The sequence below is a fragment of the Anas platyrhynchos genome, chromosome 1 (genome assembly GCF_047663525.1).
Source record: "Anas platyrhynchos isolate ZD024472 breed Pekin duck chromosome 1, IASCAAS_PekinDuck_T2T, whole genome shotgun sequence".
In the NCBI taxonomy this organism is placed as follows: domain Eukaryota; kingdom Metazoa; phylum Chordata; class Aves; order Anseriformes; family Anatidae; genus Anas; species Anas platyrhynchos.
The window spans coordinates 135,893,727-135,914,136 of NC_092587.1; the positions used below are offsets into that span (position 1 = coordinate 135,893,727).

Sequence of the window (20,410 nt, forward strand, 5' to 3'; positions counted from 1 at the left end):
ACTGGTCACACTTATACAACATGTCCAAATGATGGTCATGTGCAAGTGGATCTGCCTGTGTGCATGACAGTTCTTCATGAGCGGAAAGCCAGATGACTGGAAACTGCTGAAACCAGCAGGATGCCACTTTACAGAAGGACTAGTCAGGCTGGTTGCCACCTACCTGGTTTCCAGCCTTAAAAGCCTTCAATCTTGATAGCATGCTGATGTTCCTTAGGAAAGTGATAGGAAGCAGCAGAGGCAGAAAAGATTTTGGTGTGCAAATCCAGGAGGCCCATTTGCATTTGAAAGATCATCTGCACAAGCTTAGGACTCAGAGCTTTCCTTATGGTGAGAGCTTGTGTCATACCAAAAAAAAAAAAAAAGTACACACACACACACATATACATATAGGCTGGTTTATTCCTCGGGACTTGAGTACCCAGAATTGTCTTCTGTCAGGTTATGTACCTTTTCTAAGTTCTGGTGTGACTTTTTGAGCCTGGACCCTGTGTCCTTGATTTCTGCTAAGACAGACTTTTATGGTCTTTTTATGTTGTTCCTATAAGGCTCCAACAAATGCCTGTTGCTGGAAGCTGTGTAGATTCCCCAGTCATCTGTCGTCTGTCTACCGATTGTTTCTTTCAGCATAAAACAATTTTTTTTTTTTTTTTTTTTTTTTTTTTACATCTGCTTTGAAAAAGACATTACTGGCTATAATCTCAGCACTGCCATGGTGTAAATTGGGGGAAAAGAGTTGGAATATTTTGGTATAGGAAAACCTCCTCAGTAATTCAATAATAAATTGAATTATATGAATTTTTTAGCCAACTAGAAAAACTCGACTGTGCCATGTCCTGTGGCGTTAGATGAGGACTGACAACTACAGTTTGGCCTCCTTGTCTCACTCAGTGCTGCTATACAGGAACAGCTCCAAATGTGGTACTGTAACTCTGTCATCAAACTAAATATTCATTGTGGCTTCTTTTCTTTTGCAATTTTTTTTTTTCCATCTGTGGTTCTGCCAGTTACCTTCAGGGATAGTATTTGCATGTAAATTATTCAGTTATAGGAGGAAGGAAAAAACTAACTGTTAGGATTTGTCTGCAGGGTCTCCTCAGCATAAATGCGACTGAGGTCCCTGTGCCAAGTGCGCGGTTTGGGAGGTGCAGGCTTGGTGCCTCTCAGGTAGCCCCTCTGACCAGCTCGTCAGATGCCTCCAGCAGTGCTTGTCTTTCTTGCCTGATAAGGACTGGAGACCTATTTAGACAATCTAAATTCTGCCTTTGGCCTTCGATGTCTTAAAAAGAGCTTTTAATGAGGAGGTTAATGTAAAGATACTACATGTTAATGTCCACATGACTCATAATATTACACAAAAGCAGATGCTGGATTAATAGGTTGGGACACAGGACTTAAAAACAAACATTTGATGCAATTTGCTTTGTACGTTGTAATAAACTTTTAATACATTTTTTTTTTCCTCAAACAGGCTGTGTTATAAAGAATACCAAAGCAATCAACTTTTGAGGAGAGCTCTTTTTCTGGAATGTGCATTGTCTGTGTTTATGTAGCACATTTCTGCAAAGAAGACAGTTAGCTTAATGACTCTGGTTTGGTTTGACTACTTCAACCCCCATCCCACTTGACAACTAACCCCTATCCCTACCCTGGAGTTGAGACTTTGCTGGCAGGAACTGGTCGCTGGTACAAGTCTGCACTCTGCTTTCTTTCTCTGTGGTCATAGCAGTTGCAGAGACATCTTGAAAACCCTCAAACTCTCTTTAAGAGCCTCTCAAAAGTTAGTATTTTTTAAAATTACAGAATTGCCTTAAATTCATCATAATACCAACTGTGTGTGAGGACATGTCTGTACATGCAAGTTATTTCAGATGAAGGAAAAGTATATTTAAAAAGGACAATTATTATTTTAAGATAGTATCATATTTATTACAGAATATTTTTTTTTCTGCTTTAACTTAATCCACTTGCAAAGTAGATAAGCTTATTTCTTCTGAATACTTTGAGGTGTAGACAGAACCATCAGCCTGGGAGAAGCCTCTGTCAGAATTTGGCTTGATAAATAAGAACTCAAAGACCGTAGGCTAGTTTCTTCGAACACAAAGGGAAATGAACAGCCAGTGTTTGGTCAAGGTTTCTCATTAGCACTAGGGTTGTGCAGTTCTCATGTCCCACGGTGAAATCAGTGGAGCTGCATCCCTGTAATTGAGATTAGTATCTACCTGCTTACCAGGAGCAGAGGCAGAGGGAGACCTGGGATGTTTTAAATGAGGTGCAAGAAGTGCCAGAGAGCATCTCCCTGCAGTGCAAAGCCAGGGGGTCCAGACTGCCTCCTGCCCTCAGGGTCTCACCAACCTCTGGCCAATCTGTCATGCAACATAAAACAGCATCTGCTGGGAAACCAGGCTGTGCCCAGGGCTGTTTTGGAAGGTTTCTGTTATGTTTTGTTGTGGAAAAGGTGTTTTCACAATGAAAAGTTGTTTCACAACCCCGTATGCGATGGTCGACTTCCAGTAGAAAGAGCACACTGATGGAAGATGGGCTTGTATTGTAGCTGTGGTTGACTTATGTGCACAGCCTGGGTTTGGCCTTGACTCTCTGAGTTGTAAAAACCAGCAGCAAATCAGCAAATTGTCTTCACAGAGGTCTTTTGTACATTAAGGTATCTGTCTTGCTGGAAACAGTACACCCTTTCCACAGATTAATGAGTTTAAGATTAATAAAAAAAATAAACTTGAGAATTAGGAAGGGTTGTTGTTTTCTTTTGTTGGTGGTGTTGGTGAGTTTTGTTTGTTTTTGTTTGCTTTTCTGGAAGATGTGTTTCAGTTTTCAATGTGTTTCCCATTTTGAATTAAGTCAACAAATATACTGAGACACTGTAGTGTTCTGTCTATTCAAAACCATGTTCTCTGGAAGTTGTATATTGTACCTACTGTAAATAAAGCAGATACTGGCCATTTATATTTATGTCTGTAGCCCTCATTTCTCCTTCCCCAGGTGTTCTGTGATATAGGATCTCACTGAATGCATTTCTGCAATAAAGCCTGTCCGTCTGTTTTGATCTGCCTTGAAAGCTGGTAACGTACCTGATTTGAGTGGCCATTGGGACCACCCGCTGCCATTTTCTTTGCAGCCCTCATGGATAGGATAGGAGAAAACATTTTATTTCACTGTCCTCTGCTAAACCCCACTTTGTCATAGCAATACGTGCTATCACATTGCTTTTCTGACTTCTCCTTCATGTTACCACCTCTTCCCTATTCCTGACTTCTTTTTCTCCTTTTCTTTCTCTCATTTTCTTCTAAATCAATTAATTTTGCTCTGAAATAAAGCTTCTTATTCACTAGATAGGTATAATGGTGGAGTAACTGAAACTGAATGATAGCATGTGTATGCAATGTGTAAAATACAAATCTCAGGTTGACAAGGTGGTGAAAGGGGAAGAAGCAAGAGGAAGCATGGGGAGCTGGAAGAAGAGGAGAAGGTACTCACGCCTAAATAAAAGCAATTTCTTTTGAGGAAATACCTTTTCTTGTTGCTGGAGTGTTTATTTTTTTCATTTATAGTGAAACAAACAAAAATGCAAATGACTTCATTGTCCTTTTTGCTTTGGATTTTATACCCAAATAGGTGAAACAGTGTGATAAGCAGGAATGGAGTTATGGGGAAGGAAGCAAATGTTATGGTTGTGTAGCTTGGTTTACCAGCTGTCATAGGTCAATTTTCACTATAGTTTATGATTTGATTGATTAAAATGTAAGAGAATACTTAGTGGACTTATTTAGCTCACATTTTTTGCCTTCTAGTTGGCATTCTCTTTATAAGCACATACGCACATGCAGAATTTGTACATGTTGCTGTCATGCCCACAGTGGCCTTTCCTGCTCTAACATGAAAGCAATGCTAATGTTCCTTGTCTGAATGTAAACCTATTCAACCCTTCAGGGAGCGCCGTAGAACGGGTCTTTTGGTGTGGACTCAGTTGGTCTAAGGAGTGTTTGCTTTGTAAGAGGTGCTTTTAAAGTGACTTGAACTTTCTGAGCTAAGAGACCTGAACCAGGATATAAGAAACATTAGTATTGGTGTGGGAAGGTCATATTTCACTTCTCAGTGAAGTGCTAGAGTTACTTTTTGGGGAAGAAACTTTTTTGGGAGAACCCAGAATTTGAATCTCTGCTACAGTGCATTAAGAGGTGCCTCTTTGCTCCAATACATGCCATTTTCCTTCTCAAAATCCCATCAGTTCTGGAGCCATTCTTGCTCTTTTCCTTGTAGTTTCTGTCCTTGCCATTGGTTTCAGAGTTACCTGCTGCCTGTTTCCCTGTTGCTGGGTAAGAGACCTGTCCACTTTCACCTCTGTCTGTTCAAGGGAATGTGTTCATGTTTTCTTGTTGTCTAAAATGGCAACCATGTTGAACAATACACGCATATTCCTCTCCCTTTTTAGGTACTCAAATTATTCAGGCACTGATTTTCACTCAATGGCTAAAAAGACTGGAAGTTACATCCTTGCCAAATTTCAAATGTATCCAGTCATGTATGAAGCCTTTCAAAAACTTGGATTACAGTGGAAAAAAGGAAAAAAAAAAAAAAAAAAAAAAAAACAACAATAAATTCTTTCTCTTTATTTATTTCCTTCTGCATTTTTAAAAAATGCAATAACTTTTTTTTTTTTTTAACTCTTCACTGACTGAAGACAGACTAGCAAAACATTCTCAAAACATTCTCTAAAAAAAGCTAAGATCAATATAATTGGAAAAGACTACACAGTGGAAAATTTAACAATTATTTAATAACAGGTCTAACTTTAATTTCTAAGCCTAGCTATTGAAAAAAAGTGTAGGCATTTTATGTAGAGTTTATTGTGATAAATATTTTTGGTGGAAATTGCAGGGCTGCTTATGTAACTAATTGGAAACATTTGAAAGCTCTTGGCCAAGGCTTTTTTAGCACAAATTATATTTATTAGGAAACATAAATGCAATAATATCACTGTAAGAGGAATTAACTTTAAAATAATTGCAAATAATTCCCACTCTACATGGATGGGAAGAATCAAGTAGTTACCTGAACAGAACAGAAATTCATGTTGAATTGTACTGGAAAGAACTGTGTATTTAAGAAAAAGTGAAATCTGGGAGTTGCTATGAAGAAAGAACCTTGTATCAGCGCTAGCTCTGTGTTTCATAACTATACGAAATATGAGACTGTGTTATACAACAAAGCAATCCCCTAAAAACCTAGAAATCAAAATAGAAAGTCCTTTGATAGATGAAAGTCAGCATCGTTTTAACATTTGTTACTTATAACATTGCCTACAGACACTGCACTGTGGCAAAAGGAAACATTCAGCGCCGTTTCCCCTGTACAAATATCAAGCAGCTTGTTTTAAAAAGCAAACAGAAACTCACCTTGGTATCCTAAAGACCACACGGGATTCACATGAAAGATTTGCCAACTCATCAAAAATCATATTTGATATTTGACCTAATTTATGCCAACCCCAAACAGTTAAATTAAACCACCTGCGTGACAACCTTTGCTCTCATTTGGCTGGAGCGCTCACGGTAGAGCACGAACGTTTCCTACCAGGCTGAGTTGTGCAATCTGCACCCATGCATCCACTTGCCTTTGTGGCACTGAGGAACATGGTGTAGTGATGAGACCCAGTAGGGCAGGTTGGTGGTTGGGCTCCACCATCTTGAAGGTGTTTTCCAACCTAGATGGCTTGAGGGCTCTCCTTCCCAGGCATCCCTACAAGGACGTCTCTGAGTGAAGTTTTCGCATCATCCCCTCCACAATGAGGGCAAAAGCAACTCATTTTCAGCATCGGTACAGGCTGCGGAGTTCCACTGCCTGTTGGCTCATTTGGAGGCTCAGTGGGAGGCAGGGGTCATAGGCTTTGCCCACCCTTGGCAGAGGGGTTAATCTTCATCTCATGAATTTGGAGCACGTGCCCTACCCAGCTGGCCACGTCTTATCCTGGGTTCAAAAGCTCTTGTGAAGGTGCAGCCTTTGTGCAGCCATCCACGGGCAGCAGAAATGTTGGCTTTGGTGGTGAGGGCCTGTGGTGTATGGGAAAAGCAGATTTGTTTTTTAATGCAAAAATTGGCTCCTCATTTCTTTGGGGGCCAGGAGCCTGCAATTTTCAACAAGCGGAGTACTCAATTATGCTATTAAATTAGGTAGACTGGCTTCTACCCTTGCTTGGACATGCCTTCTTTGGCTGAACTTCTTACTGTGTCCCCCATACTCCTGGTGAAGTGAATGTAGGACTCTGTCCTTTGTCATTCAAGAAGCTTGCAGGATTTTATGCTGCCAATTGAATTTTTTCCCAGTGTGCAGGAAATAAACAATCCCCAAGCTGACCTGTAACAGCTGTCATGCTGCTCCATAACAAAGTTAAGGTAAAAATCTTGAAGGGTAGATTATTATAGGATAAAAAAATGCATGCTAATAGAAATGAGTAACTTTCGGGTCTGAATTGGATGTTTATCTTTTGCATCATCAACCTCAGTCTTTCATGAGCTGCTAGTACTAGAAGATTATAGTGCAGTAGATGACACCAAATATTCCGTACCTTCTATTCCCACACAGAGCTTGCTTTCAACATTGTTTACTGGCCTGGGTAGAGTGGTCTGTTAAGTGTGTGCCTCTTCCAAATGCATCTTAAATTCTTAATCAAGTTACTACTGTGAACTAACCTTACATTATTTCTTTTTCTTCCTATAGCTTTCCCTACACAAAATGGAAAGGTTGCTATAGTGACTGGAGGTGCTAAAGGAATTGGTTACCAAACTGCGAAGCATTTGGCAAGACTTGGCATGCACGTTATAATAGGTACAGTCATTATTTTCCTAATATTAATATATTTATTTGTGTTTCAGAATATAGATTTTTTTTCTTTTAAGGAAGATTTTCTTTCCAGTACAATTGTAAATATGTAAGGGGAAAGCTCATGAGGGGAGGAGTTTTTCTAGCTTTTAGCGCAAATAAAGATTTGCTTTCTGTTTTGCTTTGCAAAACTTTATAGAGAAGTGGATTATTTATTTATTTTTGGGCAAAACCTGGAAGACTTAAGCTACCTTATGTTAAAAGCCATCAATTGTGTCATGAAAAAGACTTTAAAATATGTGCATTACAAAGATATTTTATTATCTTGGGACTGATTTCTTTAACTGAGTATGAACTTGAACTTTAGGGTACACATTTTCATTAAGAGGAAAACCGATGAAAGCCTGGAAGGAACATTCCAGCATGTAGTGGGAGATATTTCTGTTCCTTTGTATGATAGAGAAGAGGAAACTTTCGTAACTTCAAACATGTAAAAATTTCACATCTACTCCTCAGCTTGTCACTGTACGTGACCCTTGTACTCCAGGCAGGGAAAGAAGTAGCTTGAGAGGTTCGTTCTTGTCAGTCTGAGATAGGATGTTCCTGTTTCTCTCCATTGATTATAAGGAGCTTATAAAGTGGCTATGATTGAGAAGTCATTTAGATATCTAAAGTTAGGATAGTTTAAACCCTGTTGGATCTCCAAAAATCCTGAGCACAGAATTTCTTCTCTATGCTACAGATTTAGTGAGATTTTGTTCCCATTTTCTGAAGCTTTCTGTGCTCCTGCTAAATATATCTACTACATATTTATATAATAATTTACAGAACACATATATAAATAAATAAATGAAATAAATAAATGTCTACTAAATCAGTATGTAGCCATGAATAATGATATTCTTGACACACTGTATTTTGCTCCATTATTCTTTCCTTAACTAGATTTCTACATTTCTTCTTTAACTTTTACACTGCAAAGTCACTGAAGGTCAGTATTTTGTAACACACTAGTGAACTAATGATGACTTTTTATTTAGCTTTTATACAGAACGGGAGGTTTTGTGTACACATCTTTTGAAAAAAATACACAAACAAGCACATAGTAGCCATGTATTATTCTCAGTGCTGTGGAGTTAGTAACACTAATGGACTTGCCCTGGAAATGTACAGGTGTAATGCAGAATACCACTTACTCATACATGTTTTAATAGATGTGTCAAAACCAAGCATCTGCAAAATGCAAACAGATGCTGCTATACGTAGCTAGATGATAGATGTAGCTAATGTCAGCATTAATATTTCACTAAAGAAGTATCTTTTCATGTTAAAGGTGGAATGGAGAAATGGACTCTGTTGGAAAACAAGAAGGCCAGTTTTCTTTTCTTTGCATAGTGTCATGGAAGCGTAGAACATTGCTACTCCTTCGAGGACTTAACTTTACATCGTTTAATGTTTAATGTTTAGTAGTTTTCATATAACAAAATTCAAAGCGAGATCTTAGGGAAAATGAAGGGTATATTTATTTACAGAATCGTTAAATAAACTGATTTTGCCCACTCATAATCACCTTTGTATAGATTTCATTTACTCACACCCATACTCCTACAAGCCCCAACATGTGTGTGCGCAGTGGTCTGGTGAGCATCACTTGTGTGCAGCGTGGGACTAGGCATGTCAGCTACCGAGCATTTATCCTGGCTTTGTGGTCCTTGATCGGAAATGACAAGGTAGTTTATGGACAGATCTTTTATGCCCTTCAGGATTCATCAGCTCTTAGTCTGTCCTTCTTTGTTTGGGGTATACAGACTATGTCTGGGCTAGCAGGAAAAGTAATGGTAGAGGTGATATGCCACAACACTGTTGTTGTCTTCCTGGCGTCAGAGTGCATGGTCATCTGCTGGCAAGTCTAGACATATACAACACAGGAGCGGTGTCCTTGAAACGTGTCCTTTATTATCAAAAAAGGACATTCTTTTAACTCTTTGCTCTGATGTTTCTTCTGGTGCTTGCAGACGCACACATTTCCATTCGCTCTTAATTTGTACCAACCTTAATATTTGCATTATGAATCTCTAGAAATGTAAATTAATGAAATTAATTATAGGAAGCATTCGATGAGTAAGAATTTCAACTGATTTAATTATTTCAGCCAAACTCTGACCTAAACACTGAGTCTGGTGAGTCAGAGACATCTCCTTTGCCTGTGAAATTCTTCAGAGCAAGGAAGCCCTGTCAGTAGAATGAATAGTCACAGGGTTTGTTCCAGCTACAAGATTAAGACAGTCTCAAAAGCACATTAAATACAATGAACTTCCATTCTTGTTAACTGTAGACCCCAAGTGTCCAGAGTATGCTTAAAATACCTCTTGGTACATCAGCACATTCAGCTTCAGGACACACAGGCAAAGCATTAAACCTCAATAAAGACAGCAAGTGTGCTCAAGTTTTCTATTGTAGGAATGTTTTCACTGTATGTTTGCATGTAGCCATGAACATATGTGAAAAAAGTGTGATTGATAGGTGAATTTAGGCTTGGAAGGGGGATCAGACTCACGTTTAGCTCAATTTTGCTCATTCACTGAAGACTTTTCTCCCATTGCAGGGACTAAGTAATGGGAATGTTTAGCAATAAAGAATGATGTCCCTGCAGCGGGCAAACGAGTCAAATCCGAATGTCCAATGTGAAGATGATTCACCACTTGTGATGGATGTGATTTTGACTCCATTTCATGTTTTAGAGGAGTCAATGTTCGAAATAACATACTTTTAAATCCCATCTACAAGTGGAACAAGTGAAAAAATAAGTGTTAAGTACTTTACCTTGCGGAACATGAATAGTCACCATGTAAAAAGGCAATGGTTTCCCTTAAAGCATTTTCAGCAAGCAGTAACACAGTGCTTTTACAGCTTCTTACTTTCCAGTCCCAGCACGGCTGCACAAGACTCCTTTCTCCCACCAATGGTCTCTCTCTACAGATGCTACTAGCTCTGCCCTCAGTCTCTTGATGGGAAAAAGGTCAGTGTGAATGCTGAAATGATGAAAGGAATTTTCTACAGGTTAGTTTTTAGGTTTCATTGTGGCTTTTTGCAATACTGTGATAGCATTGCTGACAGTGAACAGGGCTTTTACTGCAGGAAAAGCTGGGACCCCGGCAAGGAAATCTACTGCCAGTGGTGGGCTTTTGGAGTCAACCAAGCTGGGAGTTCGTGCTCCCTGTTACCCAATTTGTTACCTAATAAATAAGCTTGCATTTTCTTCTTCAGATGAGGCAAATGACAAGTCATTTTTGTCGTCTGTTTGTCAGGAGCTAATACTGAAGATGGTGTTTTGTTTGGGATTCCAAATACATATGCTCTTAACAATAAGGACATCAAAAATCAAGGTGTCCCAGTCATTGTTATGATGACCATCTTGGTTCAGTTCTGATTCACAGTATTGGCCACAGTTTTGTGAGTCTGAATTTATATTGATTAGAAGTATAAACTCTTTGTATCCTTTCCATCCTTCATCACGGGGGTGAGTGCATGTTAAAAATACTGACTTTAAAAAGGAGAGTTTTGGTTTGTTCCCTCCCACCCCCAAAAATTAATAAAAAAAAAAGGTTGGGGGGGAAGTGTGGCAATGTCTAGTATAGAATCTTGATATTTTTGTCTGTAAATGGTGAATGAAGATCAAAAGATTTCCATCTTGACAATGTTATATATGTGCTGCTTGTTATAAAACACCAGGTTCAGGGCAGTGTAATCAGTCTTCAGTGTTTGAGTACATCAGTGTCACAATTTTCTTAGACAATCTCACATTCTAAAGGAAACAGTCTCATTATATATATAAATATATGTATATATTCAAGTGATTTATCTAAGCAATGAAATTTTGGCATAAATAAATGTAATTCATAGCGAGACTCAGCACTTCTTTGTGACCTCTGTAAGCCCTACGAGAGACCAAGAAGGAGATATTTCTGTCATCTCTTTCATTCACATTAGTTTCCAGTTTTCAGGCTGGACTCTCTGCACTACATATCAGACAATTCTCATATGATATAATACTACAAAGTAACTTTAGAAGGATAATTAAACCCTATCAAGATGGTAAAATTATTCATTATCAAAGACAGTTTGATTTAATTTCAATTACTTAAATTTTATATGGGATACTTTAATAGTTTTTTCTTACTGTAGACAGATGTATGAGATGCTTGAATATTTTTAATGTTAATACCGCTCCAGTATCTTATATGTCCCATGCATAGCCCAGAGGACTGACTGCAGCTGAGAGTTCAGAAATCCTAAGTATATGTCTTGGGAAACCTGGTTGATTAATATTTGCATAATATCTTGAAAATACCTATCATGGGACAATGGTATTCTCTGGATATGATAAAATGGCAACAGAGGATTGACCAAGTTTGTTGGATTTTATTGTAACTACACACACTGATTACCTGTGCAATTAAGCCTGGGCAGTTTAAGTAAGTAAGCGTAAGCAAGGTAAAGGGAAAAGCCACTTGCTATGAAGGCAAGGCACAATAGAATCATTAAGGTTGGAAAAGACCTCCACGAACATCTGATCATCACCCTACCACCAATGTCACCCACTAAACCATGTCCCTAAGCACCACGTCCAACCTTACCTTAAACAACCCCAGGGATGGTGACTCCATCACTTCCCTGGGCAACCCATTCCAATGCCTTTCTGAGAAGAAATCACTCCTAATTTCCAACCGAAACCTCTGCTGGTGCAACTTGAGGCCATTCCCTCTAGTCCTATCACTGTCCCATCTGTGAGAAGAGGCCAACCCCCAGCCCCCCACACCTTCCTTTCAGGCAGTTGCAGAGAGCGATGAGGTCTCCCCTGAGCCTTCTTTTCCCCAGACTAAACAACCCCAGCTCCCTCAGCTGCTCCTCACAGGACTTGTGTTCCAGGCCCTTCACCAGCTTCATAGCCCTGATACGCTACCCTGAGATCGAGTTGGGGAGCTGCTTTTACAGGGCTGTGACTTTCAGTTGTCTGACTGACCTGCTAATACGAGTGTCTCAGGTGTGTTTCCATAAGGCTGCTGCTCTGTGAACAGCAGCACTGTTTGCTGTGTGTCTACTGTTGGGTGAACAGTCTGTCGATATCCCTGAGGACGTTGTCTAGACTGTTCTTGAGCGACTGAGTGGGTCAACACAGCTGTGAATTGCTTGTGAACAGTACATTGATATCTTTAAGGACTACCGCATGATAAACCACAGATTTATCAGTGTAAGTTGGTACTGGAAGCAAGTTGCATGAGCACTCTTTTGTCCTGTTGTCACATGCCATACCTGAGGAAAGGAGCATATTAGGAGCATCTCACCACACTATCAAACAGCAGTTGTGCAGTATATTTTATGTTAGAGTTTGGAGCAATTAAAACCAAGGTCAGTTTGTAAAACAGACTGAGAACCTAGATATAACAGTTCTGGTGTCTGTATAAAAGAAAACTACACAGAGTTAGTAACTCCCAGTCAAGGGGTTTTCAAACAGTCCCAGCACTCTGAGCAAACCGAAATACTTCTCGTGTCTGCTTCAGTATTTTATCTACTAACCTTCAGTGCTGGAGCTGCATCGCTCTTAATCTTGGTTTATTTTATACTATTGGAACTTTGTTTTTAAAATGCATGACTTCAGGTTATTTCAGTTTGCGTTCATACATTTCAAAATAATCTTAAAGCAAATTAGCCAAGCCGAAATGCCCATTTGAAGACTGTGTCATATCCTACTGCATGTGAATTTTTATAATACATTAGACTTCAAGTTCTGATCAGTCCTCAAAAATTAACTATGCTGAGGAAGTAAAAGAAAGAACTGGAATTTGTTAGTTCTAGATTTCCTATAACACTTAGTAAAATATAGGGTGCTTTTTTTGTTGTTGTTGTTGTTTGGTTGGTTGTTTTTTAATTGTAAAACTAGAAAGCATGCAGCTAAAAAGATACAGTGTTTATGAATAGTATGGTGATTATTATGAACTGTGTAGAAATAAAATACCACCCATCAGAAAAGAAATAAGCCACTGTGATTAAAAACAAAGTTTCTTGATAGAATAAAAGTATTTTGGGACTACTATCTTTTGCATTGAACCTTAACACATCCTTAATGTAGTAGAAGTGTAAGGTGAGCAAATGTGCTTGGTAGACATTTTTAGAAAGAACATTGTGGATAGTCCAGTGAATATGGAAAAAATCGCAGGCATTACAATAGACACAAAATTAAATATGTGATGATAAACTTTGAAAGAATCACTGCAGTTTTTCTTATCATGGTAATTTAAACAGCCATTTGAATTCAATTTTGGTTTTCAAAATCTTTTGTCAAGTCTTATGCCAAAAGATTTTAAAGTTGATGAGATAGATCTCCTGTAGATTAGTAACTGATTAGAAGCCAAATAAACAACATCTAGGAATGATTCAACTTTGGGATGAAGCAAAGGGACTGCTGATCTTGTAGATGTGTGTTCAGTATATTGATAAAAAGTACAGAAAAAGGCTAAACAGTGAGATAATACATTTTGTGCAAATGTGTTTACTCATTATTAAGGGATTTGAACATCTGACACACCAGGAGAGGCTGAGAAAGCTGGGACTGTTCAGCCTGGAGAGGGAAAGGCTTAGGGGAACCTTAAATGTGTGTATAAATAGCTGACAGGGGTAGTAGAGAAGATGAAACCCATCAGAGCCCAGTGACAGGATGCACTTCCCATCAGAGCCCAGTGACAGGACCAGGACAAGATGCAATGCAGACAAAATGAAGTACAGAAAATTCAATCTAAGCATAAGAAAATACATTTATTTTTTTTTTCCCTTGAGGGTGGTCAAACAGGGGACACAGCAACCTGCTGTAGCTGACCCTGCTCTGAGCAGAGGATGGGACTGGAGGGTATCCAGAGGTGCCTTCCTGCCTCAGCCATGCTCTGAGCTTGTGAAATCCTAACTACCATGAAGAACAATGAAGAATCTCATAATATTAAATGACTGGGTGATGACAGCATGGGTAAATACTGAGACTCAGTAAATCCAAATACTGCATATGAGGAAAGCGAACTACAGCTGTATATTTACAAGAATAGGATCCAAATTAACTACTACCACTCCAAAAATAACAATAATAAGAAAATAATTTGTGATTTACTGTTGAAAGTTCTCTGTAAAACATCTTCAATATTTAATGCCTGTCAAAAAGGCAAATAAAATCTTATTACTTAGCAGGAAAGAAAACAAAAACAAGATGTGAAGTGTCCTCTTCCTTTGTAGAAATTATTGTTTGAGCTTGTTGTAAATACTAAAAAGGAGCCTGGTAGAACTGGAAAAAAGCAGAGAAGGATGATGAGGAATATGGGATAGCTTTGTGCAAGGTGGGGCTAATAAACAAAGGTTCTTCCGCTTGCAAACAGATGACTGATGTGTGATATCATAAAGGCTTATATAATTATGAGTGTTACAGAGAAAGTGAATAAGAAGTGGTTATTTTCTCTCTATTATACACAAAGTAGCGAACATTCAACAATTTAAAAAGAGGAACAACTGAAGTATGACCTTTCTAATCCAATTAACTGTGTCATTAAATCACAGACTTTGTTGTCCCAGAACTCTTTGGAGGCCAAGTGCTTGAATGAATTGAAAATGTGATGAGATGAAGAAGTGGAGGGTAGGTTCACAGAGAGGCTAGGAGTAACCTCTGATTCAGGAAATCTCTTAAACTACTTGCTTTTGGAATGGTGTATCAGAAAACTTCACTCTAGTTTTAATGCTGACACTGACACTTTTTTCAGCACCTGCTACAGGTTGTTGTTGGAAACAGCACTTTTCTGGTTGTATCTTTGGTTTGATAAACAGGGGCATTCTCACATCTTCTCTTGGAACAGTTGGGGTTGCTGAAACTTAGGGCAAGAATGATGATTTGTTTTCTGTTTGCAAACTGACCTCCTCCTCCTTACTCAGTTTTGCTTCTTTTCTCAAAAGCAAGCTCCCAGTGATATTTTTGCCTTTCATGTCAAAAACGCATGTATTAAATCGTGAGTGCAATACAATGAACTGGATGACAAAGGCCATGTGGTACGTCTAGACATAAGGAAGCTGTGTGTCACTTTCTCAATGCCTTTTTGTACCAGGACATATCCTTATACCTGGCTTTGCTGAACAACAAATTAATGACTTGGAAATTTCATGGGTGAGAGACCTATATTCTTTTTTCCTAAGCAAGACATTTTTTCATACAAGACTTTACAGATTTCTCATTGTTAGAGCTTCTGGGGGGCAGTCATTTGTCTCTCTGAGGCACTGTTATGCAACGCCATGCACACTCACAAAATCATAATCTATACCACTAGCTGGTATGATTTTTTTTTTTTTTCTGGCAACTTTGGGTGCTCTTGCAAGCCCAGTCTTCTGGCCTGTGCTCCACTTGGATCAGTTCCCTTCAGTCATATTATAGTAGCATATTAGGATTATGCTACTCTGAGGAGACTCCTTAATTCAAATTCGCATTTGGAACCTCTTGTGTGTTCTGTTGCACAAAGACACCTAACCATCAGTGTGTGTAACTTCTTAATCGTATGGTATACCAAGTTTATTACCATACTACCAAGCTTCTCCTGGCAATGTGCATATGCATTAGAGTTTGTAGACACCACTTCTAAACTTGGATTACTTGAAGTGATTGGTGAATATCTTTGCATTATACGTACCACATCTGCAAGTCAACTTTCCTGCTACCCTCCTACCTGAGAGCTGAGCATTGGCTCCCCTCCCCTTTCCAAAACACCATAGCCAAAGTGGGGCAGTGGGGAGGGCCACAGGGCAGGCTGCTAACCCTGAAAAGCTATTTAGTTTTAGAGATTAACTGCTATATAATTATGGCTAAATAAGAAAAGGGGGTTGCTGCCAATTGAGAGCCACGCTGTGGCAAAGGGTGGCCCTCAGCCTCCAGGCTGGAGGGGTTGGATGTTTCTCTGATCTGCCATGTCCTGGGTATTTTGGATTTGCTCAGTGTCCATTTCAGGAGCTTTTTATTTGTGCTTTGGCTTTGTGTTCATTTGTTGAAAGTCATGAAATTCTCCCTTTGCTAATTCTGGCTTATAAAATTTGTGCTTTTATTCTTTCCAGGCAATCTTAAGCTTCACAGTCTGTATTGTTGTTCACAGATTATTCTAAATGTCTTTCTAATGCCTTGCAGTGCAATCCCTTCAAAGGTCAAGATGGTAAATTCCCATTTCTATTAAAACAAATATGCAAAAAGCCTTGCTTTTTGTCAGAATCAATTTTGTACATTAGTTATGAGTTATTGGTGATTAGCAATTATTATTTTGGAGAGATTTTCACCTTCTAAGGAATTAAGAATATTTTATAAAGAGCACGTAAATATATTAGTACCCCTTAACTAGCAACAGTGTAAGTGTTTCTGTAATGTACAAATTCATTCATCCATGCCAGGCTTCTGGGGGCTGTATTTTTGCCATCCTTATTCAGGCTGAGCAATACTCTGTGACAGTTCTATTGAAATCCCTGAAACAACTTCCAGAGTTAGAATCTACTTAAACTGATTAAGATGACAGAGTCTGACCTTTAGGGTAAGATTCAAAGCCTCCTACTGGTGATAAGATTTTTTCTGTGTACTTCTGTGGTGTCTTTAGTTCAATGTGCTTTGACTTGTGACATTTGTGTAGAAAAATGTTGAAGAGGAGAGTCATTTTTTGGACTAAAAGTTGTATTTGAATTTTTTTTTTTTTTTTTTTTTTTTCTTCAATATGAGTGGTATTTTGCTAAGAACGAGAATTTTTAATGCTATTAATATATCTTTTTTTTTTTTTTTTTAAATATGATATCTCTTTTTATACAGATGCGTCCATTCAGACTGGAATTTATTTTTATTTTATTAGTTTTGTTTTCAGAGTTGGTTGTAGTCAGTGTTATTATTGAATCAGTCTCACCTGAATTATTGACTATTCTATGGGGACAGAGAAGGAAAGCATCAGACAGGGCACTGGACATCTTGCATAAACAATTCTTGAGACAGCTGTATGCATTTTGAGCTCCCAATAGACACTTTAAATTTGCAAGAAAAGCATAATTATTACAGTTTTAGGTACTTCCACAATCTAAGCTCTCAAGACATTGAATCCCTTCTTCTTAAAGCTTTTGTTCAGATTCCCTCACTGCATAAAACCATGATCTATCTTCACCTTCTCATCCTCCTCACCACTTGAATCCTTGAAGGGTAGGCAGAACTTATGCTACAGATGCTATTGAGCTTAAAATGGATGCATTCTGGCTTGGATAAAAATGGCACACTGAGCATACAAAAAATATGGTGAATCATCTGCAAAAAGTCAAGCAAAGATGATTCTCCTGTATATCACAAAGTTTTTCTACACAGTTGTTACAAATACAGTACTGAGAATCTAAAATACCTGATGTTGGTAAGAATTTGACCTTCATTTAATAAAACACCACCCAGCTTAGTTTAAAGCACTCTACTCCTGTTTAGTGTGGTTGGAAGTTGTGCCCTTTAGTGAATCATTTACATCAAAAAGATACACAGATTTTTTTTTGATTTTTACCAACCTAAAGGCAATTGTGGTAGCTTGTTGACTTAAAAAGTATTTTTTGAACTTAAAATAATTAATGTAGAACTTAAAAGGAGGCTGCTCTTTTTCATGCCTACCATTTACTTTGCTTCGAGGATCCCACAAGGATAGACTTGAAGAGAAGCAGTGCAACCTGTCCCTTTTTTCTTCCACTCATCCTCAGCAAGGGGATGCTGATCCCCTTAAGCAAAATCAGAGGTGTAGATCACTCTCACAGTCCTATGGTATCTTTGTGATACTTGTCTTTGAACTTTTTGTTAGGATTTTGATAATTTGTTCAGTCTCCTAATTCTTTCTTACAGGATTTTCTTTGAAAGAAGTATTTCAAAAGCCTCTATTGCAGTAGCAGCTTTCACTGAGGTTGTTTCAATTTTACAGTACTTAAGCTACAGAATCTAGTTTTCAAACTCTCTGTTGAATTGGGCTGGAAACAGACATTTGAAGTGACTGCTTAGCAAAATAATTATTTTATCGCAGTGGTCTAGAATGAAAAACATGCAAATATGAATAACATGAGCTCATTTGGAGGGCACTGAGCTTTAATGAATTACCATTTATATAACAGCAAAATAACACAAATTAAAATCTGTTGTGAACACAAGCTCTCTTAAAAGAAAAAATCAACTGATCATACTGAGAGGTAAAGACACTGGAGGCTTAATAAGTTTGTTCTCTGCATGAGGAGTGCTGAATGAAAGAGGAATCGCATCAGACCTTCACAGAGTTGGCACCAAACTATTTTTGTTTCCCAAAACAACACTCTTATCTGGTGTTACAACACACTGAGCTTGAAATCTTACTCTACTAAATCACTTTGGGTGAAACAGTGAGGAAAAACGATCCTTTGCCTATCACCCTTGTGCCCAGATTTCCCTGGATGTGGCAGCTTCACTGGAGGGTTTTGTGTTGACAGTGCATCTGTATCTGGAAATTAGCATCAAGCTGAATATTTCTGTTCTTTAAAGACTTGGATGGCTTTAAGCAAAACAAACAAACAAACAAACAAACAAACAAAAACCACAAATGTCTGCTTTGTTGTTTTTGTTAGTTTGCTTGTTTGTTTGGTTTCTAATTCTTATCCTTTCTTGGTCAGTCTGAGCAGTATAATTCCAGAGTTAATGTACTTTATAAAGAACAGTTATAGGGCAGTATGACCCTAGGTTTTCTATGAGAATTATTTTCTCTTCAGTATCTGAAATGTCAAATGTCTTTATTTTGGCTACATTTATGTAAATGTCAAGTCTTCCTGCCTATCATCAAGACAAAGATACATATTACCTTCAGATATCAGTGTTGCAAAACATTTTTTTTTATTATTATTTTTTTTAACGGCTCAAATACAGACACACAGCAAAATTGCCAAACAAATGTCAGATAACTATTAACTGTCCACATCAGCTGAATGGCACAAAAGGCATTTATCTGATGCTTACTCATATATTCCATTAGTACTGGTAAAACTTTTCCTGAGCATTCAGAACAGGTTAGCAGGGCCTTTTCTCCAGCTGTGAAGTTCTTCATTTTGGAAAGAGCAGAGGGTGGTCGACTCTCACCTACAGTAAAGCTTTTTTAGAGACTGGATGTGATATAATTCACGTGGCTCACAGATTTACATCTACATTCAGCTGTTCCAGCCAGCAGGTGGTCATAGCTTGCATGAATAAATGAGATGAACAAACAGAACTCATGTGAACAGCAGGGCATTTGTACAGAGCTCTTTAAAGACCTCTGCTGCTCTAACAACAATGAATCACACATTTTCACTTAAAACTCATAACTGGTTTTGCACTGTGGTTAACCTGTAATGATAGCAGGCATATATTCACTGTCCTTAAGTTGTTTGCATCACTAATTTTATGTTTCTGTATTGTGACAGCTGGAGACATCGAGAGTGAGGGCCAAGAAGCGGTGAGGAAAATAAAAGAAGAAACTTTGACTGGAAAAGGTAAAATACTACATCCTTTTCTTTATTCCTGTATTGTTTCTGAAGCTTCTCTTATATGAAGTCACCTTGTGTATCATTAAAGTTTTCTAGTTTTGAGAAATTAAATTTTCAATCTGACACAGGATTAAGATATTTTTGTTAAAATGTGCTTGACTTCCTCATTGTAGGTCACTGCAAAAGAGCTGGCTGTAAATATACCGTCTGTGTGTGCGGTCGTGTTGCATGTGCACAATGGTTTAATGACTGTGCAGAAAATCAGAACAGTAGTTATTTTTACTAAGGACATGATGACAGCAGGTTAAGAGTGGGCGCACTCTTTTTCACTGCTGGCCTTTCCTCTCATGGTGTGTATGATCCCATAAAAAGGGTGATTTTTTGAAGATGTTCCTAAAAGAACTGGGCTGCCCAGATGTACTATTTGATGCATAGCTAAGACTTTTAATCCATCAATATATATATATATATTTAATAGATGGACCTTTCATATAAAGCCAAAAATCTTGTGCTTTTGTGGTTCTTTCGGGTTTGTTGTATTTTAATCTGATGAGAGATCGTATTGAGAGAGGCATAAGGAGAGCAGAGGTTCATATCTGAGAAAAGGCATATTACAAATATCTGCTGTGTGATTATAACTTACGATTTATGATGGAGGTTAGTGCATCTAACATTTTCATCTCTTGGATTCCTTGGGTGTAGTTCCTAGTAGTGTGTGATGATTCACTGCTGCCACTTTGATGTATCATTTTTGGCAAAATAATAGGGCAGTGTTGGTACTCCACCCTATTTAGAATCTTCATGGCTTCTTCTGAGATCTGATTCTGTTTTTGTGTCTCTAATAATTACTGTTATGATGATCAAAATAAGTTAATTATTGTGCAAAAAAACTCTTTCATTAAGATTTATCTTTTGACTTAAATAAATGTGCACCCATCATAGCCTCAGGATACATGTACGCTAGTTAAAAGCATCATAAATTAAGGCATAGTCAGAGGGCTCATGAGAGGAAAAAGGTAATTATTAC

General features: G+C 38.2%; 1 protein-coding gene across 2 annotated transcripts in view; it reads left to right on the forward strand.

Moving 5' to 3' along the window:
- Positions 1-20,410, forward strand: part of DHRSX (dehydrogenase/reductase X-linked) — a 169,136-nt gene that overhangs the window by 30,359 nt on the left and 118,367 nt on the right. For both annotated transcript variants that reach the window (XM_072030083.1, XM_038173129.2), the window contains 2 exons: positions 6,733-6,840; positions 19,321-19,389. In XM_072030083.1, coding sequence (XP_071886184.1) covers positions 6,733-6,840; positions 19,321-19,389 — 177 coding nt within the window. The remainder of the gene's footprint in view (positions 1-6,732; positions 6,841-19,320; positions 19,390-20,410) is intronic.